Source organism: Rhipicephalus sanguineus, chromosome 1 (genome assembly GCF_013339695.2).
Source record: "Rhipicephalus sanguineus isolate Rsan-2018 chromosome 1, BIME_Rsan_1.4, whole genome shotgun sequence".
NCBI lineage: Eukaryota > Metazoa > Arthropoda > Arachnida > Ixodida > Ixodidae > Rhipicephalus > Rhipicephalus sanguineus.
Genome location: NC_051176.1, coordinates 173,696,813 through 173,721,915, shown reverse-complemented (window position 1 = coordinate 173,721,915; position 25,103 = coordinate 173,696,813). Strand labels below are relative to the sequence as shown.

At 50.2% G+C, this 25,103-nt stretch overlaps 1 protein-coding gene across 4 annotated transcripts in view; it reads right to left on the bottom strand.

Annotated features, from left to right (window-relative positions):
* LOC119380289 (serine/threonine-protein kinase 31-like) overlaps window positions 1-25,103 on the bottom strand; it is a 304,021-nt gene that overhangs the window by 101,296 nt on the left and 177,622 nt on the right. For 3 of the 4 annotated variants that reach the window (XM_049417828.1, XM_049417833.1, XM_049417834.1), the window contains exons 20-21: window positions 22,179-22,259; window positions 2,391-2,498 (exon numbers count right to left, since the gene is read on the bottom strand). In XM_049417828.1, coding sequence (XP_049273785.1) covers window positions 2,391-2,498; window positions 22,179-22,259 — 189 coding nt within the window. The remainder of the gene's footprint in view (window positions 1-2,390; window positions 2,499-22,178; window positions 22,260-25,103) is intronic. The other variant, XM_049417831.1, reaches the window with a different exon arrangement.

Here is a 25,103-nt window from a genome sequence, read left to right as displayed (position 1 = left end):
ATCATTGTGCTTCATTGTCATGAGTGTTTCAGGCCAAAAAACTATTGGCACTCGTTCATAGCAGTGTTCAAAAGGGACACCATTCTACATGCCAAAAAATACCAACTGTGCGGCGGCACGCAAGTGAACGGGAGGGCGGCAGTGGCAACTGCAGTGTGAACAGATCTTTATTGTGCTTTAAGTTGGCTCGAACACTATGTGCATCAGAACCAGAGACATGTCTACACCAGACAGCATTGCAACATCAAGTGATTTATTCTGACACACCCATCCCAGTCCATGACACAGGCGCGCCACCAGACAGCTGGCAGAACACAAGTTGCACCACAACAATTTTCACGTGTGATGCCAAGCACCGAGGTTCTCACAGACTGAAGTTGAGAGGCTTACCAGAGCTTGAGATACACGAGACTGAACTACATGATCGGTCTCTACTGGTGACATGCGAAATGGTCATGCAAGAAGCCCATGTCTTCAGTTTGGAAATGGGAATACCGAGCATGCACATCAATGACAGCAGGGCCTGGACATCGAAGTTATAAAGAGGGCTTGCTTGACAATCAATAGTGAGCATAAATTTCCATTACGAATGTGCTCCAGTGTTCTTTTTATCTGCGATATAGCGGGGTCAATATACATTTGAGTCGACTTACAATCATGTAAATGTAGCATTTATTTTGTTAATTTTTTTTTATTTTTCAGGGAAGTCCAATTAGCTGGACATTTCTTGCAACCCACCTGATGCAGCAAAAATCAATTGGTGACTGTACCTTGCATAAAAGGTAGGATTTCGATGCAGCAGACTTCCGTTAATTTGACTATGGTTAATTCAATCCCAATCAAACGTCTCAGCAGACACCCATAAATTTCATGGCCCTAAACGTTATTTTCATACTAAAAATATTTTGGGAAAAAAATTTATATAAAATTAAGTTTTAGTATTTTACTTTCACAAGAAGTATTTTAAGCAAATGAAACAAACAATTTATTAAAATTTTACTATTTAACACACCCACAGAACAGCTCAGACCACTTATAACGTAACCGCTTACAGTGCAGTACCGGCTATAATGCGGTTTTTTCTGACTCCCGTTTACCCTCCCATAAAACTCCATGTATACGCACACCGCTTATTGTTCAGTCCCCCGAGATGAAAGACCGGTTATAATGCGGCTGCCGGAACATTCTCAGAGATGCGAGGGAACGAGCGTGCTTCTCAGCGGAGATGCGCCGGCGGGGGAGAGAGTGGCGACGGCGTTACGAAGGAGGAGGGGACGCGGAACAAACAAGGAGCGGGGGGGAGGGGGAAACCGACGGAGAAGCCTTTGCCCCCTTGACATGCACGCTTTGCACCGGCTGCTTGACATGCGCGCTCCGCTACGTACGGGCGCCCACGTTACCGCTATTTGTCTCCGTCGGGAAAATAGTTGCTTCGTCGTAGAGCGCAGATATCGCGCGTGCAACCTTGATTCCCCCGCAAGTAACAATGCTTTGAGATGCGATTGAGCTTTCGCCTTTGCCACCAAGAGGCGGACTTACAAGCTTCAGAGATTTTTTCAGGATAGTTGCCGCGGCTGTTCTCCCGACCGCGAACTGAAACTGCGTTTCACGCGTGATGCCCTCGGTATAGCTCGCGAGTGCGATCTCTTCTACGGCCGATCTCCGTGTTGCCTAGGGCAAGCTTTTCGTGGCGGCATGCCAATTTGCAACACGTACGCTAGGCCTAACGAGCGCTAGCTGCCATGTCGGCGGCCGCGGACTACAGAAGTTGCGGTTTGGTGCTGAGTCAATGAAACATTTTGCAGTTGTTGCATTTAGAAGGGGTGACTTACATCTTTGACGAAAACGCGGGCGTGCGTGTGAAACACTTGAGTGGTGGTTTGTCGTCGCCACCGTTTTCGACATGGCGCACGCGCAGTGTGCTACCGCGGTGACTTCCCGTGACGGCACATTTTTTCCGCGTTCGTTATGTTGGCACCGCAGATCCGCGGACGCTAACCGTTCAACATTTCCAAATGTAAGCAGATGCAAACTTACGTCCCAGTCGCATGCCTCGATAGTCGGAATCCCGCGCCTACCCGTTGGTCATGTTTTGCACACGTGCAACCTTTCAAAAATGTTGTTTTGGTTATAGTGCGGTACCGCTTGTAGTATTCGCGACTCCGGCGACTTACGTTATAAGCGGTCTATGCTGTACTTAGAACTGAATAAAAGCTGGTGAACTTAGAACCTGTAAGATACTATACACAGTGGCTTATGTTTAATGAAATTTCCCTTCTATGCAGTCATAATCATATTGTTACCTAGCATGATGTAAGCAAAATGTCGAAGAAAATACACGCCAAAGCAATGCAGCCACATATAAAAAAGAAATAAATTTGAACACATACAGTGATTGTCATGTCCTCTGCGCAGAATGTTGTCTTAAGCTGTGGTCCATAGGCCTCGGTGTCGAAAGCTATGAGCTCCCACTGTGATTTGAGAAGGCCATTGTGCTTCTGAAATAAAATAGGAAGAACAACGCACATATAAGTCTGCCCACTCACAGTTTAATACTGCCATGACACTGGGTATTATATCTTTCTAAAAGTGCCACTGATTTATCACTTAACTGCACTATTCAAAAAGAAATATGCAAATGCACACTACCTTTGTTAAAGATTTCTTCTATTGTGCAAGAGCTCAAGCTTAGATGGAAAAGAAAATAAAGATCAGTGACGGCGTTCACCATTGGCAGTGCTATAGTCTGCTTGTCATGTAAATATAATGTTCACTCTTACCTAGTGCGGTTTATTTTACAACAAGTGTGCCAAAACCCGGGAGATCGAACTACGCAACTATACCCATTTTGTGATGCCATTTGGAAAGCTTATGGAGCCTGGCATTCTTGAGATATGTTGGACAGAAATATTGTGCCTCTACGGCCCTTTTAATGATTAAATCAAGATCAGCACCTTTGCAGAAGATTACACTGCCTAACGTCCGGGTGCTGTGCTTGAAACCAGGTTGGCAACGTTCCTTATCAAGACTCTCAAGGCATTTGAGCAGAATATGGACGTCACCTTCTGGACCGATTCCACAGTCACACTGCATTGGATATGAGTAGTGCCATCGCAATGGTAGTTGTTTCTTGACAATAGGGTGTCAGAAATTCAACGCAGCAGTGACAAAACTCAACGGCAACATCGTTCTGGGGCTGATAACCCCGCAGATGATCTTACACAGTGCACATCGTTACTAGTTATGGATCCAGAGGGGGAGCGGTAGAAGCAATCGCACCCCCCCCCCCCCACTTCAGTGCCTCTCGTACACCTCTCACAGGTTTTTCTGATGGGTAGAGAAGTTGCGCCGGCCTGGTGCTCGGTGTTGTGGGAATTCCATTCTCAAGAAAGTGCCCCCTCCTTTTCTCCAACTTCTTTCACTCTCCCTTTCCTCCCGAGGTGTCCTCCTCGACCTCTTCTCTATCCAAGAATCTCATCTCCCCAACCCCTTGCTTCCTCAGCACAAGGGGGTGGCAGCTTTTGCGCCGTAAGGGCAAGACGCTTTTGCACACATCGCTGAAATCTCTTAGCCAGAGAAGGTTGTGGGAGCGAAACACATTTTTTGCTATAGGAACCTGCAGGATTGTCGCCATCGACTGGACAGGAACTCTTTGTTCAGGAAAGAGTGTTCTTCATGTCACCATTTTTTCCGGCACTTCCAGCGCAGCTTGTCGCTTGGCACAAAATTTACCCTGTGAGAACAAAGGTCAAAGCAGTGACCTTTGTACCTTACTGTAGAGTAAGTACAGAAATACTGTGCTTTTATCGTCGGCACGTAGCTTTTTTTAGGGGCGAAGCTCCTTAGGGTGTGGGTCGTTCCCTCCTCTGTAGTAGCAGTATGTAGCCACCTCGCCCGATCGGCAACGGGCGAGGTGGATCGACAACGGGCGAGCGCCGATCGGCAACGGCGCAAGGACCCTGCCATACCAAGTTAAATCGCACTGAAAACATACTTTACGGGCGATATACTATAGTGAGCTTTCAACTTTTCGTCTTAATGTACATGATAAAGAAATTATTTCTATGAAAAACGCAAAGCACACCTTGAGCAAGATGTTTGGTTTTGGGACGCTAAATGGGACCATGAGGCGATGCGAAGTCAGAGCACTTGCACGATCGCGTTCCGTTGGCTTTCGTTGGGCATGCTACCGACCTCGCGTCGTGGAACGCGAAGAGAAACGCTACACGCGTCGTGTCTTCCCTCTAGCCTTGCCGTTAATTCTCACAGGGTGAGCAGGGAACGCGGTCGCTCTTGGTGCGCTTTCTCTTTCGCTCTTGGCGCGCTTTCTCTTTCACTCGGAGTCGCGCTCGCTCTTGGCACGCTTTCTCTTTCGCTCGGGAGCAGACACTTTCCCTGCATTTCACCGATCACAAAGCAGTGATAATGAAGGGACCATGTAAACCAACAGTACAATAAAAGTTTGATGTTTAATATATACACGGTGTTTCGCACCCCTTATGTGATGTACTGGGCGAATTTCACGGAAGAGTTTCACGGCTTACCGATGATTCCCTGCGGAGCTTCGCCCCACTCATCATCATTCACCCCGTGGATATGCTGCGATTTTGATTTGATTAATCTGCAAGACCTCTAGTAGCCACATTGATCCCATCTTAACGTTACCATACACGATAAGCAGCTATTTCTGTACTTATCGTACGGTATTATCGTCGCTGCCTGGTAAAACGTTTTAGTCTCACGCATGGTCTCACCTTTCACTCCTTTCTTACTTTATTCTTTCGCTGAAGAGTTTTCATGCTGCGCAAATGAGCGGCAGGTGCAGTTTTTTCGGACTACAATCGTAATGCTGTAGGTTTTACGTTGCGCTGCGCGTAGAAAACACAGTGCTTCTTACAGCGTAGGAGTAAAAGGAAAGCTATTGCACTGTCTTTGTTTAGGCCAAGGATTTCCACTCTCGAATTTGGCGGGAAACATCGGTGCACATTGACAAAGCTCATGCGTCTGGCGACTGTCCCACAGTCGCGCGAGTGTTGTAGACGTGCGTGTTGCTACCCGAGTCGTATGAATCTGGAGACTGGTACTATAGTTGCCACTAGACCCGTCCCGACGACAAGGTAAGCGTAGGCCACGAACAAATATATAGCCTGTGTTTAAAATTTTAGATTTGGTATCGTCACCATTTCATTCTTTTGTTTTTGAGTTAAAGAAGTCTTGAAACGTCACCTGTCATGGCTAGCTGCAGTATTCAAGATACCAGACACGCTAGTAATCAGCCAAATATATCCTGTAATTTGTCGTCATCGACCTGTTCAGAGCAGCCAAGCAATTCGGAAACTGACTAGAGTGCATCTTTCTGCCGCCCATTTAATGCAGTTACGAGGAATGTACTAATATCCTATAGAATCAGCTATAACATTATGCCTCAGTGCCTGAATATACTTTTTGCCTCAGTATATGTATTCTTTTTCCATAAGACAAAAGTTCAAGGTATGTTTTTCTAGACATGTTGTGTTTACAAAGAATATGAAAATCTATTGTTTGACTTGGATAAAAGAAAGACTGCCAAGGATATTGTGCTGGGAAGTTTCAAAAGTGCTGAAGTAATGTCACATAACCTGAACTAATTTTGCTAAAGTACAAGCGATATGTTGTGCACCCATGTTTTACAGAATTTCTTGCTCACTTTCAGCCCGATATAATGTTGCTATACGCATTGTGATTTATTTTTTCAATCGCAAAGTGCGCAGTTGCTTTTAAAAAAAAAAGGTATCCCGCAGAAAGTACCCTGCAAAGTAGACATAAATATGTGTAAGCACTGTGCCACCTTGTAGTCTTCATCGTCTGTGATGCTGTTGCCGTTCTGCTTTGTCGTTGCTGTTATAGTTTTATTTGTTAAAACGATGCAATGTACGTGTGGAGATGAGCAAGTGGCGCAATGCTTGCGGTCTCCTCTGTGCATCCACTTATTATTGGCAGAATGTTCTTAACATGAGTAGTCTCCCCTGTTAGTAATTTAGATACTCATAATTAGTAATTTAGATAGTTTCTAAATAAACAGCGTTTTTGCAACCAGCACACGCACAGTTCCAAAACCTCCTACCCACACTCACACATGTGCCGCCCCTGGTCCAGTACTCAGAAACGCCATTTCTTTATCGGTTAAAACCACTGACGGTTTGTCTCCTTGTTTCTTTATCCAGAAGGCCTATAACAGGTCCCGCTTGCGCCTTGTCTTCTTGAAACGTATTAAGAAGCTGAAATGGCTCCAGCCACAGCTTGAAAAGAGTCCGACGTTTCGGGACCGATTTGGTCCCTTCCTCAGGGGGTGACTGCACTGGTCATGGAAGCGTCGCCACTCCGACTTTCCCATTCCATCATGTTTTGGAGGCTGTGAACATATATCGGAGGCACTGTTCTCTGCGAGCAGTTCATGTTTGCAGATGTGTTCTGAATATGACAAGACTCGAGTAAGAGCCTCCTTCATGGATTCCTTTCTGTTTCTATAAAAGAAGTGCCGTCAAAGTCAGACACGGCAGGTGCGTGGTATGCTCGGTAGTCAAGACTACCGAGCATACCACGCCCCTGCTGTGTCGCCTCTTCGGTACCATACAGATGATCTTTGGCCAAACATATAATCCTCGTACAAGTGCTGTCAACACTGGGTCAACCAATCTATAGTCGGACACAACTTTAGAAGTCCGCAGCATTTCCTCCTCAAAGGCGGATGCACACAAGCTTGCACCAATGGGTGCGCATACCATACTGGCGTCATGAGTCGGCCAGCCGGGGCCTTCAGAGAACATTGCCGACTGCATGAGTGGGACTATTTTTTTAGTCGTGGAAGCGTTCGAATGCTGCGCTTCGGTCATCTGGGCAGGGCCTCTCCGGACTTAAGTTGTATCCGACTACAGAGGGTGTTGGGTCAACACGCCTCCTAATCCCCGAAAGGATCGTTAGAGACGTCGGTCTTCAACCTGTAAAGTCCTGCGCAGCCAACGGAACATTAACTTTTGGAGTGCAGGTGTGTGCTCATCATTACAAGCCTGCCAATTTCCCAGGATCGGTAAAATCCTGGGAAAGGTAAAATCCTGGGAAGGAAAAGGGGGTCGACCCCAACGTGCTTATTTAATCCCTTGCACCGGAGAGCGCCGTGCCTGTTCACTGAGATCTGAATAATGTAAATACCTTATAAAGTTTTCTTTCTTACAGCAGCTTGTCTTGATGACTGCCCCAGCCATAGGTCGGCAAACTCACTCATGAGTTGACCTACTCAGGCTCACTCAGACTCAGATCGAGCCACGAGTCTGAGTGAGTCCGGGTCAGTAATATTTTGGTGAGCTTGAGTCCGCGTGAGTCCGGTTGAGAAAAACTTTAGTGAGTCTGAGGCCGAGTGAGTCCGGTCAGAGTCCTTCAATGCTTTTCTGGTCACGAAACTCCGCCCGCAGTTTCATACAGGGACAGAGGCGGCCGCTAGGGTCGCCGCGGTCAACGCGGGGGCATTCGTGCGCGCGCGCTCCGCTCGGCTGAATGCTGTGCCGGTTCGAGGCAATCGTTTAACCTGCACCACACCGCAATATTTCAACTGCCACTCATGCTTCACCTGACATAGGATGTGTTAGTCGCACACGCATGTAAAAAACTTACTTTTGCGTTTATTTTTTTAAATGTCAATGCTGCGATGCATACAGACGTGCCGATGCAGCAATATTACCTGTATATGTTGTTCCAGCGAGGTTCCTTACCTCAGGCAGTGGAGCACGAGAGTATTTATTCTGGCACGGGACAATCAGGCCGTCTACGCCGAGGGAGTTTAACACGGCCGTATTACAAAAAAAGAAAAGATCTTAATTCCTGTGTTTGCAGTTTATAAAAGCTAACTTCACTCCGCTGCAGACTACCTCACAGAGCTTCGACAACACTTGAAATCGGGAGCGCCGAAGCTTTCGCAAGGTATAACATCCGTGTGCCGCGTGAACACCAGCTGATCTCTAAGACCTAACCTAGCCTTAACTCCAAGTTTGTAACCACGTGTTGTCCATTTTCTATGAGTAACTCTGACACTTTCATGTTACGTGGACATTGCACGAGCGAAAGTGTGTCGCGCTTTACATTGTGCAGCATCGCAAAGGCACTCGGGTATCTCCAATCTTCGCGCTCGTGGCACCTTCACAAATCGCAACGTGCGTTTCTTTGACTGCTTAGATGGATTACGTCTGCGCCGCGTCACGCAACGATTTTCTTAGTGAAGACTGCACAGGGGAGACTTGATTAACGGAAACGAAACTGCGTTTCGCTAATCTAGAGAAAATAAGCACATGTGTTCACAAGCAGAGCTTTGTTGCGCTTTCGAATTATTCAGAACGCGGAAAACGTAACACGGTCCAAATGACCAAAAACGTGTCAGGCTGAGGAAACACTAACGCCCTTTGAGTCCATACTTCACTATAATTGCTTATTTCAATGCACATGTTTGAGAACATCCCACTGTCGAGCCACTAATTTACAGCAAACAAAGTAAGAATGCTACGATTGAAAGAGAAAGATAGAAAAACTTTTATTGGAAAGATATCTCAGAAAACAGAAAGCTACGAGCGACAGTTTCCTAGTGTAGGGAAACTCTGCATGGCCAGTACATGGAAGGAGCAAGCTAATGCAAAAAACAAGGAAAACTCTGAAGTACAATATAAAAATAAAAAAAAAAATTAGCTTAGTTGACATTCAGTCAATAGAAATAGAAAAAAAAAACGCTTTTTTTAACAACGGCAAACAAGGAAACAATGCAAAGCATTTCATAGCTGGAAAGAACCTAAAAAACTATTCTAAAAAGACAGGGTGTGTAAACACGGACACAAGAAAGAAGTCACGACACCACAAATGCCAACACAAATGGCGTATGTGTTGTGACTTCTTTCTTTTGTCCTTGTTTGCACGCGGTGTCTTTTAAGAACGAATACTAACCAGCTAGCTCAACTCTCTGCTGTTCTAAATAACTATCAAGCAGCGAAAGAAACAGCGCCGGCCGGCAACTTTGCATTCTCGCGTTGCAAGGACACATTTTTTCCTTTCACTATGAAGTCGCCCGTTCGAATAACGTCGGTGGCGTCAAAATGTTTCTCACACACTTTAACGTGTTCAGAATCGAAGATAAATCCGCCAGCTTCCTGTCACAGTATTGCACGTTTCTATTCATCCCTCTCGTCACCGTCCCTCGGCAAACTAAACAACGACACCTTTCCGCTCGTACCTCTGTAGCCGGAGCGACAACCCGGTACACAGCAAGTCTTCGGCAACGTCACTCACGTACACCAACCGTGTCCTCGCACACATTCCTCACACCCATCAGTCACACAAATTAAGAAACAACGAGGAAAACTGAACGCCGATGCCGCCGGATTTCTCGGGCCCCCAGCTCTCCCTAGGCAGCGAAGCTCTCCTCAATGCCCCCTGCGCGCTCCTAGCGCCGCCGCGCGGCCACTGCGGCGACATAGCAAGCTCTCCCCATAGCGTTACGGAGGAGTTTCATGACCAGAAAAGCACTGATGGACTCTGGTCCGGTTGAGGAAAACTTTGGCGAGTCTGAGTCCGAATGAGCTCTAAGCGCAAAATATATTTCTTGAGTGAGTCTGAGTGAGCTCCACACCTTTTTGCCGACCTATCGTTCCATCTACACCACTTAAGCATTATTATCTGCCTTATGTCGGCTCACGTTTATACTCCCGTCGACTCACACATACTTTCAAGAACTAGAGTTCATACGCCAGATCAATATTTATTGATCAGAGGCATGAATTACAGAGGGGGGGGGGGGGGGGTAGGTGCCAAGACCTGCCCCCGGAAACTCTTTCACAGGAAGTTCTTGATACAAATATTTCATGTGAGTCATCTCTTTCAATAAAAATATCCTTATTGGATTGCAACCACTGATAACCCATATTTGAAAGTACGTGACCAAAAAGCGCCAAGTAGAGCACCAATTATGCGAGATATTGGTATGAAAGAGCATTCACACCATGGTCGAGAAAGCCAATTGTACGCTGACGGACTCATGAGTCGACTCACTCAGACTCACTCAGACTCAGATAGAGCCGTGAGTCTGAGTTTGAGTAAGTCCGAGTGAGTAATAATTTGGTGAATTTGAGTCCGAGTGAGTCCGGCTGAGAAAAACTTCAGTGAGTCTGAGTCCGAGCGAGTCCAGCTGAGGAAAATTTTTGTGAGTCTGAGTCTGAGAAAGCTCTAAGGGCAAAATATATTTCATGAGTGAGTCTGAGTGAGCTCCACATTTTTTGCCGACCTATGGCCCCAGCACAACAACCCGTCCTCGCACTGGCCACGTAACCCCAATCCTAACAAATGCTTAGCGCAACAAAATTAATTTGTTTTAACTCTTCTAATTCACTGCAATTAGAAAACCGATTAGAACAAATTAATGGGACCATTGTGAACACAAATTAACAGTATTTATGCTGTGATGGGGTTCTTGTGATAATGGTAACTGTACTAAAAACAAAAGGGTCAGGACCCCCACCCCCTACTCTTCGATTGTACTTCAAGTGACCGCCCCCCCCTAAAACGAGTGGCCGGATCCGCCCCTGATCGTTACAGCTATTGAGCCGCAATAAACTTTGGTGGCAAGGTTCAGCCCGGTTAAGGATGAAGGAACATGGCTGACAAACGCACTGAATACGCCGTGTGGTGAAACAGACATCAGTGAGTCGAGTGTCGTGCAAGTCCTATATGTCAAATCATTTTGGCCAGTTTTGGATCTGGGAAGATACTCGAGTCTTATATGAGTCCTGCGAATTAAAGCGTGGGTCTTGATATTTATTGAGAATTGTAGAAATGCACACCTTCGAGTGAAATCATGGTGCATGACAGATAAAGACATGAACAAGGCTGAAGACTATTGGATTAAGGTGGTACAAGAGGAAGTATACTTAATAGAGACTGATAAACTTGGAAAAGAAATTGTTAAATCAACGGCCGAGTGTCAAGATGTTCCATCGTTTTCTGGATGCAGAAAGGCAACTATGTATAAGAGGCAGGCTACAGTTAACACAAGAAACAGAAACAGTGAAACATCCTGTTCTCTTGCCTCCGCATCATGACTTTAATAAACTTCTTGTTCGTGACTGTCATCGGCACATTCTTCATGGGGTTGTACAAGACACGCTTACTGAAGTTAGTGAACTTTTGGATACCTCGCGGGAGACAAGTCGTGAAGAGAGTTATTGGTGGATGCAACATATGTGCAAAGTACAGAGTGCCCCTGTGGCACAGTTACCACAAGAAAGAGTGTGTCGCTCCGATCCTTTTCAGACTGTGGGGATAGGCTTTGCGGGTTTGCTGTATAGTGTGTGAAAACAGACAATTCTTCTTCGAAGAGTCACATAGCTCTGTACACATGCGCTGCCACAAGAGCTATACACTTAGAATTTATCTATAATATATCAGCAGACAGCTTCATGCTAGTCTTTCGAAGGCTCACCTCACGTCGTGGATTACTGCCGTTATATACACGGACCACGCATAAACCTTCAAGAAGACTTGAAAGGAAATTGCTTCTTTACCCAGTGTGTTCTTCAACGGTCAATTTCAAGAATATTGCTCTCAAAAAAGGCTAGAATGGAAATTTATTGCAGAAAAGGTTGCATGGTGGGGAGGCTTCTGGGAACAAATGATGAGAACAGTGACGTCCACCCTGCGGAAGATCCTTGGTCAGGAAAAGCTCCAGCCTGAAGTATGGGGTAGAGGTTGTGGTAAATTCTAAGCCTCTCACTTAACTATCCTCGTCACCAGAAGAAATGGAAGCACTGGCACCAGCCCATTTCATGACTGGTAAAAGGATCACTAGCATTCCCTACAACAAATTAGAAGTCAACCTTTCAAGCTCAAAGGACACGGTTACAAGATTGATTCTTCACACACAGTTAATTGAGCCCTTTTGGAGAAGATGGAGAAAAGATTATCTTTTGGGCCTCCGTTCTGCGCATCATGCGAGTGTTCAAGTTCAAGATTCAAGCAATCTTAAAGAGGGCGAACTAGTGTTCATTTAAGAAGATAAAGCACCGCAACAGCTTTGGAAGCCTGGATGAATCATAGAGCGACACCAAGGAAGGGATCAAAACATCAGGGCCTATTCAGTCAAGCTAGCCAATGGCTCTGTCATACGAAGGGCTGGGCAGCATCTCTACCCCATTCCACTTTCGTTGCCTTAGAAGGCTTGAACTGTGTGCCTTTTCGGGGGCGGAGGATGCTGAAGATTTCTTCTATTGTGCAAGAGTGCGAGCTTGAGCTTGGAGAAGAAAACGAAGATCAGCGATGGCGTTTGCCATGAACACTATGGCAGTGCTATAGTCTGCTTGTCAGGTAAATATAATCTTTACTCTCTCAACTGGTGTGGCTTATTCTACAACAGCCTTTTTGAACTTACAAGAAGTGACAAAACAATGCTTTATGACACCTTATGAGAAGAAATAGCCAGGCAATGAAAGTAGAGCAAACCAAAATTCTTTCCCTTGCACCAATTTTCATTGGGAAAGGCTTTTAAGTTTATGCAAGATTATGGGAACCAAGTCACAAGAAACCTTTACACAGGGCAAGCAGATGTGTGTTACAAGGTGGAGACCTTCTGCATACTGCCTCTGCACGGCAGCACAAGTGTTATCATTACTGGGGGAAATGCATGACATGCAGCTGACATTGTTCGAGTACCTGTGGTCCCCAACGATTGGTCAGCACGGAAGTCTTTGCCGCTGCTCCAAATTTCTTGCGCATCATTTCAAATTTCTTGCGCATCAGTGCTAGTCCGCGTCGCCTCCCTTTTGTCTTTTCGCTTTTTTCTGCACCGTTGAAATGTTTCTTGACGATGAATTACCAACTTGGCCAAACGCTCACGTTAATCAGGAATATTCGATAACTTGCGGTGGAAAGGGAAAGACCGGTGCGAGTGGAGATAATGCAGAGTGACAATGAACAGTCCTTGAAAGAAAACCCCATGGTCACAGGGGTTTTCTTTCACAGGGGTGACAGGGGTCGACATTAATATTAACTTCAGCATTACTATCAGCCTTATGATGGCTCACGTTGATACTTACTTTGTGGGAATCGAGCGCGCCCTTCCCTTTGGCGCCTCGTTCCCCAGCTAGCGCGCGTGTTGGCCCCGCGCGGCTCGAGCGCCGGGAACCGCCGTTAATCGGCGGTATGGCGACCGCGGCGGCAGCGCCAGGCCTCTTTGTCTGGTGCAAGCCATGCGTCAGCCTCCCGGCGCGCGGGCACGCGTCCGGGCATGCCTCGACATGCTCACATGCTCACGCCGCCAAGCTAGCTTACGTCACTGTGCAACGCCGTTCCTCATTGGCCGCCAGTGACAACCCCCTTCCCCCTTGAGCTCGCTTCTGTCTGGCGCGGGCTTGCCCGCGTCAGATGCTCTCAGGCTAGCACGAGAGGTTGACGCGCTGCTCTAGCAGGCGGCTTCTCGTTCGTGTGCTCGACCGCTGCCCTTTGTGTGGTAGTCCTAGCGCCGCTGGCAAGCGTACTCGTTCGGTCTTGCGGAGTTCCCCTTACGGCCTGCAAGCCTGTGAGTGTCGTACTGTGCTGCATCTTGGGTTAATAAACCCGTTGTTGCTGTTACCCTGCCTCGTGCGTGGTTTCTGCGCCGTGTCGGAGAAAACGACGAACCCGGCCGCAGCGTCGTCGCACGCAGCGGCAGTGGAGAACGTCGCGTCCCTGCACGGTCGCGCTCGTAGGTAAGCCTAGTGCAAACCTATCTCCACATAACTGGCGCCCAACTTGGTTTCGGCATGGCTTCAGAGCAGACCCCCTCGAGGCGCTCGTTCCTGTTCGATCCTGTGGCGACGGACTTGATCTCGTTCGAGGCGGACGGTTGCGACAGCACGGGGTACGGCCCTCTCGGCGACCCTCTGCTTTCGTTCACCGGGAGAGATCCCTTTTTCGGGGCCCCCTACAGTGATGCGAGCCGCTCGAACGAGGACCACAGTCCTAGCCAAGCCAGTAACGGGCTGTATCAGCTGTTCGAGACTCACGCACTTACGGGCCCGTCCCCGGCGCAGTCTCCGCTCGCTGGCCTTTCCTTGTCAGCAGCGCAGTTGACGGCCCAAACCGCCGCGCCCGAGCCTTCCTACCTAGGCCACTTAGGTGTCGGCATGCACGCTCTCACTGACCCATCTTGGTCAGGAGCGCAAAGGGTTGACAACGTCGTGCGCGAGCCAGCTCGCTTGGCCGACAACGTCGCCGCGTTTCCCGACGCTTGCATGCCTCAGACTCGCGTAGGCGACGTTTTCGACGGACGTGGGCCACCGTGCTCCGCTGTCGACCCGTTTGCCAGTCGCGTGAGGCCTCAAGCACCAGTCGGAGCGCAAACCCTACCCTCCTCCATGCCGTGTACTGGCCCTTTTCGGTCGGACGCGCATGTTGGGGAACAGGCGCGCGCACGTTTTACGGCCGCGCCCGCCTCGGAGCAATCACCGCTGCACGCAACTGCGGCGCAGCTCCTAAACGTTCTGCTGGAAGCGGTGCGCTCGCAGCCTTGTGCTTTAAAGGGAGACCCCGAGTCCCCTCAGCCAAGCGTACCGAGTAGCTTAAGGGTACCTCTGCCCGAGTACAGCGGTTATTCGGACCGCATGAGTGCCACAGAGTACCTCGAGGCACTGCACTGCTATCAGCGGGCGATGGGGCTGAGCGACAGCGTTATGCTTGGTAGTGTATTGCCCGTATCGCTGACAGCCCAAGCGGCGCGGTGGCACCGACTTGTCGGCCACCAAGCTCGTTCGATGGAGGAGTTTAGGGCGCTCTTCCGTAGCGAATTCCTTCCTCCTGACTACGAGCGCCGCATGCGTCGCGAGCTAGAGCTCCGAACACAGCATCCCGACGAATCTCTTCTAGAGTACGTCCGGGCTTTGCAGGAACTCTACCTCCTTGCCGACCCTACGGCATCAGACGCTGAGAAGGTAGAGCGAGCCATTCGCCAGGCTCATCCAACCTTCGCCGCTTACCTTCGGAGCGCCCGTTATCGTAACCTGAACGAGCTGGCCTCCGATGCGAAGCGTATTCAGGGCGACATACTGGCGGCGAGAGCCTACCGCCCGCCGCCACCGCCGTCCGCTTCTCTCGAGCCTCGTTGTGCGTGGGCTGGTGGTGACTCGTCACCCCGTAATCCCCCTAAACACGAGGTGGCCTCGGCCGTGAGAGAGCAACGAGACGCGCCGGACGTTTCGGACCGCGCTCTCGACCCGTACTCGTACGCTCGGGCGTGCCCCTTTGCACTGCAGGGCGAACGAGAACGGAACCCCCGTGCCCCAATGCACGAGAAGAGATCCGATCGCGGAGCCCCCCCTGCGGCTAGCGAACGGAGGCCTCCTAGCTCTCAAGGGTCGCCAAAATCCCTCACTGATGGGGGAAAAGGCGTCGTCTGCTACCGTTGTCATGAGCGTGGCCACACCGCGCGATCATGCAACGCGCCCCAACCGACGCAAGGGCCTGTTCGCCCGTCGGGAAACGGGGTGAGCCGTCGGTGAGCTCCCCCTCGCCGGCGGCTACAGCAGTACGAGAGCATGGGGGTGTAACCCAACCTCTGGCACCGATGGCGTGTCGCGCTGGACATGACTTTCCAGCCACGCCGGCGCCGTTCATCGCCCTTACGATCGCTGGTCGAGAGTTTGCGGCGTTGCTGGATAGCGGGGCTTCGATCTCGCTGTTCGGCGAAGAGGTTATGGCTCATTTGCGCGACCGCTCTGTCCGCATTCGAGCTTGCGACACTGCCTTCCATCTCGCCAGCGGTACCGCCACCTCGTGCGGCGCTGCGCGGTTGGTTGTGCGCTGGGAGAATCGCGCGCGCCGACAGCGCTTCGTGCATCTCCCGGGTCTTTCCGTGCCCGTGATTCTTGGTCGCGACTTTCTCGCGCACACGGGTATCGTGATAGACGTCGCGAGCGGAGGCTACAGGGACGGCCCTTCCGGCGCCCTACGGCCATTCGCTACACCTCCCGTGGTCTCGGCTGCCCGTAAGTCGCCGGACGCCACGAGAGAGCAGGAGGAGAGGAGACAAAGCGTGGCCCCTTCGGCCCGCGTCTCTCACTCCGACGCCAAGACTGGCCCCTTGGCCGGCGCGGCGGAAAACGGCCCGTGCCTACCGCTTTCTCTCGAGCATAGCGCTACCGTGGTTGACGAGGTCTCGGCTGCGCCGGTGACCACCCCGGTAAGCAGCAGCTCGGATCGCTCGCTGCCGCCTTTGCCGGACAGCTTGTCGACACATGAGAAGGCACGCCTGTCGTCGCTGTTGACACGTTTCAGTGACATGTTCACGGAACGCCCGGGTTGCACCTCTCTGGTGAGGCACCGGATTGACACAGGCGACGCACAACCGTGGAAATGCAATCCTCGCCCCGTCAGTGCGGCAAAGAGGAAAGCAATTGACCAGGCATTGGATGAGCTGATTGAGACCGGAGTTGTCCAACGCTCAAACAGTCCCTGGGGTTCACCGGTGGTAATGGTCCCCAAAAGAGACGGCTCTCACCGGCTCTGTGTGGACTACCGCCGGCTGAACGAGGTCACGAGGAAGGATGCTTATCCTATGCCTAACGTTGACTCGATCGTGGCTGCTCTAGGCGGTGCCTGCTACTTCAGCACCTTGGATGCTAGCCGCGGTTACCTGCAGGTTCAGATGGAGCCGGCTGACGCGGAGAAAACTGCGTTCACCTCTCACAGAGGTCTGTACGAGTTTACACGCATGCCGTTTGGCTGTTCTGGAGCTGCAGCTACGTTCCAGAGACTGATAGACCGCGTTCTCGGGGACGCTAAATGGCAACACGCCATGGCGTACCTCGACGACATCGTCATCTTCTCTCGAACGTTCGAGGAGCACCTCCGCCACTTGGAGGATGTCCTCGAGAGGTTGCGTGCCGCCGGGTTGACCTTGAACCCGAAGAAAGCTCAAATAGCTGAGACTCGCATTTCACTATTGGGCTTTACCATCGAGAGCGGTCGCGTTCTGCCGTGCGAGGAGAAGGTACGAGCCATTGTGGAGTACCCGACGCCGGCGAACATTCAGGGCCTGAGGCGCTTTTTGGGCATGGTGAACTACTACCGGCAGTTCATCCCAAACTGCGCGGACCTCCAAGCGCCCTTGACCGCACTGTTGAAAAAGTCGGCACGATGGAGCTGGGGGCCAGAGCAAGAGCGAGCCTTCAAGGCTCTATCTCAAGCTCTAGTGGCCACAGCCGATCTGAAGCTGCCCGACCTCAACAGGGAGTTCGTTGTCCAAGCGGACGCGAGCGACCTGGGTCTCGGAGCGGTACTGCTTCAGGAGCACGACGGCGTCCTCCGGCCAGTCGCCTTTGCGAGCCGGTCACTTAACGCCGCCGAGCGCAACTACAGCGTGACTGAACGGGAATGTCTCGCTATAGTCTTTGCTCTCCGGAAGTTCGACTGCTACGTCGACGGCGTGCCATTCGTGGTGGAGACGGACCACATGGCACTCACCTGGCTTAAGCGCTTGCGCGAGCCCTCGGGCCGCCTCGCGCGCTGGGCGTTGACCTTGCAGCGGTACAACTTTGTTGTGCGCTACCGGAAAGGGAGTTCGAACGTCGTGGCCGACGCCTTGTCGCGTGCCCCCGTTCTGGCGTCTGACACTTGTGTCCGCCACTCCCAAGAGCACTCGCACCGAGTAGACTCAGGGGCTCCTGGCTCCAATGGGTCGAACGGCGCGAACCCCGACGGCGCAGTGGCTTTCGAGTCGACCGCCTCGGGTGAGGACGCATACCTGGTAGACCCTGTCACGTCAGCCGGTATCGTCTTCAGCAGAGAGGACCTACTTAAGGCACAGCAGGACGATCCGTTTTGTCAGCAAATTGTTGACGGGCTCAAAGAGCTGAGCTCCCAAGAGGAGCGGGGCGGTCAAGCCGCCGGGCGCAAATGGGCAGCTGGTATAGCTGTCGGCGCCGAGTGCCGGACGCAGACTGGTATTGCTGCGGGCACGTTGGACTCGTATCTGCTTGATGCTGATGGCGTTCTCCTGCGCTATGTCCCATCTGAAGAAGCTCCCCAGGAGTCTTTCAAGGTGGTGATACCCCGCAGTCTAAGGAAAGCCACCCTCGGCTATTTCCACGACTCGCGGTTGGCCGGACATGCGAGTGGCCTTAAGACTTTTCAAAAGTTGTGCCGCTCTGCTACCTGGCCTGGCATGAAGCGTGATGCCCTTCACTACGCCCGCTCATGCCGCGTGTGCCAATGTGTGAAGCCTCGTGGTGGCAAGCCCCCCGGGCTCATGCAGCCGATCGACAGCCAACACCCCTGGCAAGTCGCGGCCTGTGACATTATGGGACCTTTCCCAAGAAGCCGGAGAGGCCATGTTTTTCTCCTGGCTGTCACAGATCACTTCACGAAGTGGGTCGAGCTGTTTCCCCTTCGGAAGCTAACGGCACGCGCAATCTGGGACAAGTTGACCGAGGTCTTTACCCGCTTTGGCTTTCCGGCGGAGTTGATCACGGACAATGCGTCCTATTTCACGGCCAAGGTGTTTGTGGATGCGTGTGCTGCCTTTGGCATTAAGCACCGCAAAACAACCACGTATCACCCACAGGCCAACCCGACTGAGCGGATAAACCGAAACCTCAAGCCCTTGCTGACAGCCTTTGCGCAGCAACACAGGGATTGGGATGCCTGTCTTAACGAGATAGGCTTCTCCTTGCGGTCCACGGTGAACCGTTCAACCGGGTACACGCCCGCTTTCCTCAACTTCGGGAGAGAGCTGCCTAACCCCATGGACCGCGTTCTGCGGGGCGGCAGCGGGGCGTCCGCCATAAAAGCCGGCCCGTCTGGCTACGCGGCGGAACTGCGCTCACGGATGGACGCAGCCCTCGACCTGGCGCGTTCCAACCTGGCAAAAGCGCGAGCTGGACAGAAGGCTCAATACGACCGGTCGCATCGGGAAGTGCACTACGATGTCGGCGATCTCGTCCTCAGGCGCAATCACGTCTTGAGTGACGCCGCCAAAGGCATCTCTGCCTCCCTGTCGGCCAAGTGGTTGGGCCCATACCGAGTGCAGACCAAAATGTCGCCTCTGGTGTACAAGCTGGCTGACTCCCAAGGGAGACAAGTCGGCGGTCCAGTTAACGTCTCCGACCTCAAACCTTTCGTTGCCCGCAGCAACGACTTGGGAGGGGGGGAGGCGGTCACCGAACCGCGGGAAAACCGTGAGAAGGCTGGCTCCAAGCCACGCCATCGGTACAACCTGCGGAAACGCACCTAAGCAACCTTTCTCCCACTGACGGGTAGTTGGACTTTATTCCATACCATGACAGTGAATGGAGAATAACCGCTAAGGTGCGGCGGCGCACGTCTGTAAGTGGTAGAAGGCCCTCTTGGCCGAAAATACCCTCTGACGTGTTGTCCAAGCCATAACCTGGCAAGCGCCCCTTTGTTGGGCAGCACGGTCAGGCAGGCACCCCTTTTCGGCAGCCGGCTATGCTGGGGGCATTTCTGTCCACTCCTGCATCGCCCTGTCGTCTCCCTGCGCCTACCTTGCCACCAGCCTGTTCCAGACCTGATGGCCTGCTGTTCCCTGGTCGTCCCAGCTGTGGCCTGCTGCCTGCCTTCTGCCCTGCGGCCACCTCCATCCTGCCTTACCCACCTAGCAGCTTCGGCAGCCGCCCTCGGCGGCTAGTCCGCCCACCGAAGCTTCGGCCCAGTCCCGAGCGTGGTCGCTCCGGCTCCCGTTTCCTGGCTGCCTGCTGTTCCTGTGAGGCCCCCGTCCCAGTGACTTTCGGCGGTTGGCTGCCGCACGCAACTGGCAGCCACGCCTCGTACGTTCCCGGCTGCCAACCTCTCCAGACCGGTGAACTTCAAGCGGGCTGGCTGCCCGCCCTTGTGCAGTCTTGCCCCCGTTCCTCCTGGGCTGTGGACCTTCTCCCGGCAGTGGGCTCCCCCTTGTGGTGGAACTTTCGGTGGAACTTTTGTGTGGTTATGGACGACCTATGGACTTGTACCTTTGGGAAGACGACACCCCCCTGTTGGACTTTGCCCCGTTGGCCAGCCCCCTTGCGGCTGAGCTGACCTTGCCACTTGGCCTCGGACAGCCTCTTTCACAGGCTGGCCTCGGTCTTTAGGAGGGGGGAATGTGGGAATCGAGCGCGCCCTTCCCTTTGGCGCCTCGTTCCCCAGCTAGCGCGCGTGTTGGCCCCGCGCGGCTCGAGCGCCGGGAACCGCCGTTAATCGGCGGTATGGCGACCGCGGCGGCAGCGCCAGGCCTCTTTGTCTGGTGCAAGCCATGCGTCAGCCTCCCGGCGCGCGGGCACGCGTCCGGGCATGCCTCGACATGCTCACATGCTCACGCCGCCAAGCTAGCTTACGTCACTGTGCAACGCCGTTCCTCATTGGCCGCCAGTGACAACCCCCTTCCCCCTTGAGCTCGCTTCTGTCTGGCGCGGGCTTGCCCGCGTCAGATGCTCTCAGGCTAGCACGAGAGGTTGACGCGCTGCTCTAGCAGGCGGCTTCTCGTTCGTGTGCTCGACCGCTGCCCTTTGTGTGGTAGTCCTAGCGCCGCTGGCAAGCGTACTCGTTCGGTCTTGCGGAGTTCCCCTTACGGCCTGCAAGCCTGTGAGTGTCGTACTGTGCTGCATCTTGGGTTAATAAACCCGTTGTTGCTGTTACCCTGCCTCGTGCGTGGTTTCTGCGCCGTGTCGGAGAAAACGACGAACCCGGCCGCAGCGTCGTCGCACGCAGCGGCAGTGGAGAACGTCGCGTCCCTGCACGGTCGCGCTCGTAGGTAAGCCTAGTGCAAACCTATCTCCACAACTTCTACTCACAGATATTTCAACGCACTAGCGTTCATACACCAGCTCAATATTTATTGATCAGAGGCGTGCCTTAACCACCCCCTGCCCAAAATTTTTCAAAGGAAGTTCTTGATAAAAATATGTCTTATGAGTCATATCTTTCAATAAAAATGTCCTTACTGGATTGCAATCACTGATAACTTGTATGTGAAGGTAAGAGATCAAAATGCGTATCGTAGAGCACCGATTATGCAAAATATTGGCGTTTAAGTCGAAAAGGCTAATTGCACGCTAATGGATTCATGAGTCGACTCACTCAGACTCAGATCGAGCCGTGAGTCTGAGTATGAGTGAGCCCGAGTGATTAACATTTAGCTGAATCTGAGTCCGAGTGAGTCCGGTTGAGGAAAATTTTTGTGAGTCTGAGTCCGAGTGAGCCCTAATGGCAAACTATATTCCATGAGTGAGCCCGAGTGAGCTCCATATTTTTTTGCCGACCTATGCTGTCAAGAGATATGGCAGAGTGAGCAGTGCATCCAGCCCCAGCTGGTAACCATTATAAGGTGCTGCTTGCACTGCGATCTCAAGCAAACAAGAAGCACTGCCATGTCTACGACTCGAAAGCTAACTCATATGAGAGATGGGAAAAAAATTTCCATACAGCAGCTAAGAACCTTCACAAGAGAACTGAAGATGGCAGTTTTTAATCTTGCAGCCATGTCTGAAAGTGTGTGCTGAGAATAGACGTTGAAGACGTGGCAGCAGCAGCTGACACAGAAAGAACTCGGAGCTGTGACTGGTTGTCTTAGTGCGACACATTCGTCACAATGGTCACCAACCAGAAACACAAGTAGACATATACTCCACAAGCAATCCTGTGTGTCTCTGTAAAGTCATTGTCGCTAATGCCTCCTTCGCAGACAAAGCCTGGAGAGCTCAAGACAAGAGACAATGGTACAGCATTAATATAAATAGTTGCCTAACAAATTCCTACGGTTTTGTGCAGAGCAGTGCAGTGTACACAGATCCTCAATGCACTGCTTATCTTCAGGTAATTGCTACTGCTGGACTCCGTGTGACCACTTGAGCCAGTTTTGTCTGGTTGTGATGAAGTAATTTGCCCGTGATGTCTCGGACATCATTCTCATAGTAGAGCACCTAATCTAGAGTAGTATTCACATTTTTAAGCAGCTGCCCCTCAGCGGTTTTGGTGACTGTTTAAATGTGTTGCAAATAAAGGAAACAAAGGTGCATAAGCCGCAGCCATAAGCACTGGCTCATCACATTGCAGCTGCAGTTCAGAAACAGTCAGACAATTGGGTCTGGGACCGATCGTTTTTTTCATTAAAGCAACTGTGGTAGATATAATAATATGTGGACTTTTACCTGGTACTGTGGCAACTCTAACTCTGGATAAAGGAGTGCCAATTCAGGAAACCGCTGCTTCTGTAGATGAGACAATTCATCCTGAAAAACGACCAAATTATTAGTCAAGCTAAAAAGAAATGATAGATTGGGGGATTAGGAACGTATAACAAGAAAATTTATTTACAGCCTAATGTGTTGTAAGGGTAAACTATGGTTACACAACACACGATTTATTGCTAGCGATGGTCAAATTTTCCATTAAAAATATGATCACTGCTAGCAATAAATCATGTATAAATAAATATCACCCAATAATAAATATATCACCTGATAATAAATAGCACCCAATAATAAATCCATCACCCGATAATAAATCACCCTAAATGCACGAATAACTGCTTCTACAGTAAAACAATGTTTTAGTGAAGTGATGAGCTGAAATTGCTTATATTCCGTAATACATTTATTGCAAAAATACAGACGGTTTCAGATACATCAAACTAATCTAGGAAATTATCATCTATAGCGAAATGTTAAAACATCCCCTTGGATGGAAGGTCTAGTGCTTTACAAGGCGTGTACTGAACTACTGCACCCGACCACATTCAATATACTGAACACAGCAGTGCTCTCCTTCGTGCACGTTTCTCCCAATTCATGTGCAAGTATATGCTGCCAGTCAAGGCAGTAATTCTGAACGTTGCTGTACTGTAAGGATTGCTCATGCCAACTATGATTGTTCATTACAGGCAGGAGCTAATTGCCCCTTAATAAAGAATACAAAAAGCCTCCTGACCCAGTATACACCAGGTGAACAAGTTAAAGAACAAGCTCAATGCATTATCACCCCTCTATCTCTCTCCCTGTGTGCTGTCACACAAGTTGTCCTTTCAAGTTTTGTTCTGTCTGGTCCATTCCCTTTCATCTTGTTTCACAGTGCTGCTATGTTGCAGTCACAGAGAGATCGAAGTTGCAATGTAGCTTGCATGTTCCTTGTTCCAAGTGCACTTTTTTTTAACTGTTTGATAATGGTACTGCTTTATTGTCAGTCGTCATCATGAGTTGTGAAGCACTGTGTGACACCCTCGGCGTCAATTATTGAGCCAGATGCAATTCTGCGCTTACTGCAACAGGGGTTGCTGTTGTGTTCCCGGTTGCAGGGGCAATTACGGCCATAGATCCATGGAACACATCTGCTAGAGTGACAGGATTCACCTGAGGGCAAGATGCTGTGCCTGAAGTTTTTCCCAAATGCCAAGATTAACCCTTCTCCTACCGAAGACGAGCTGAGCTTGTCCACATGGTTTGTGCCACTCCCACCAAAGACAAGCTGGGCTCGTCCACCCTGGAACAAGCATTTGGGGGTGCCGCAGTTAAGCTACCGATTCATTTTGCTGACTTCTCTTTGGCTTGAACAGATGGCTCAGTAAAAACTTTAAATACACGACCAAGGCATGCATTTTGGTCGAGAAAGGACTTGATTGCGGTAACAAGAATGAGAAAATGGCGTCCTCCACTGTGTCCACGAGTGCCGGCAACAGCTCCATTTAGAAAAAAACAAACAAACCCTTGTTTGCTGAAGTTTTGCTGAATGAAGAAGAATTTCTGTTCTCCTGCGAGTGCAGCAGAGACTACACAGAGCAGCATATTTTATCTAAATCATCGGATTCGAATGACAATCGCGTCTCGACCTATCAGCAGTGGATGCCAATAGATGTAAACAAACCCCCACCGGCACGTACAAAGTATCTTTTTATCTTGGGCTCGCATGTCCCTGTCAGGGGTGTAGCCAGAAATTTTTTTTCGGGGTGGGAAGTGTGCGTGTATATATACACAAGCAAAATTGAAAATTTTCTGGGGGGGGGGGGGGGGTGGAAGGGGGCTGAACACCTCCAACCCCACCCCTAACTACACCCCTGGTCCCCGTAGTTTATTTATTTTTTTTTAATTCCAAAGAGGTATTTTCTGCACCGAGAACAGAAGAGGTTCTACTGCATATTTTCAAACAAAATATACTGCTTGTATCTTAAGAGTAAAGCGCCTTTAAATAGTTTTTTTAATTGCTTCAAGACAAGCAGAATAAAATAGGAAATTTTTAAAAATTCGTATTTTTGAATAGTTTTTGGCCAAGAAACTTTCTAGGGAAAGGGTTAAATAAACACAACAGCTCCTTATCACAAGTATCCAGCCTCCAAGTAAGAAAGGATATAGAATGGCACGCTAGCACTGAGGCCATCTGAAAATCCCTAGAAAGTTGGAAGAAGTGACGTTTGTGCTGTTGTTTCAAGAGCTGAAAATAGAATCAACGAACGTTTTAGACAGTGGTCATGGACAAAGAATGCATGGACCATGTGCCACAGCAGTCCATTACGAAAAGGGCAAATTGTAAAAAAAAAATGCTCATACATTTATATTGTGGTCACGTATACCCCGTGAGGGTCAGTGATATAAATAAATGGTACCATAAAAGAGTCTCAAATGGCCAAGGTTGTACATTTAAAATGCCATCTCTATGTTTGAAAAACAAGCTACACTCAAACCTCATTATAACGAAGTTACATCTTACACGAAAATAACTTCGTTATGTCCAAACATTCGTTATAAATTGTGGGGTCTGAAGAGATATCGCCGCTCTCTGAACACACGGAGACAGTTCACGCGGTCATGTAACAACACGTGTACGTTTATTAACCTCTTTTACATACGGCGAGCTCGCCTGCCGAATCTTAGACAAACTAGTCACTTGATAAATAACCTTTTACAATGACAATGAATTACCGGAAAACATAACACACACTCAAGACAACATAAGACATATAATGCACCGCTCATGCGGCGTCGCCGATGCACGACTCACCACGAGGGGCCCGGGGGAAATGAGCCCTGGTATCGTCCCCCATGGACCCACCGCGAGAGACATCCATCCACAACGCCGCCAAACCC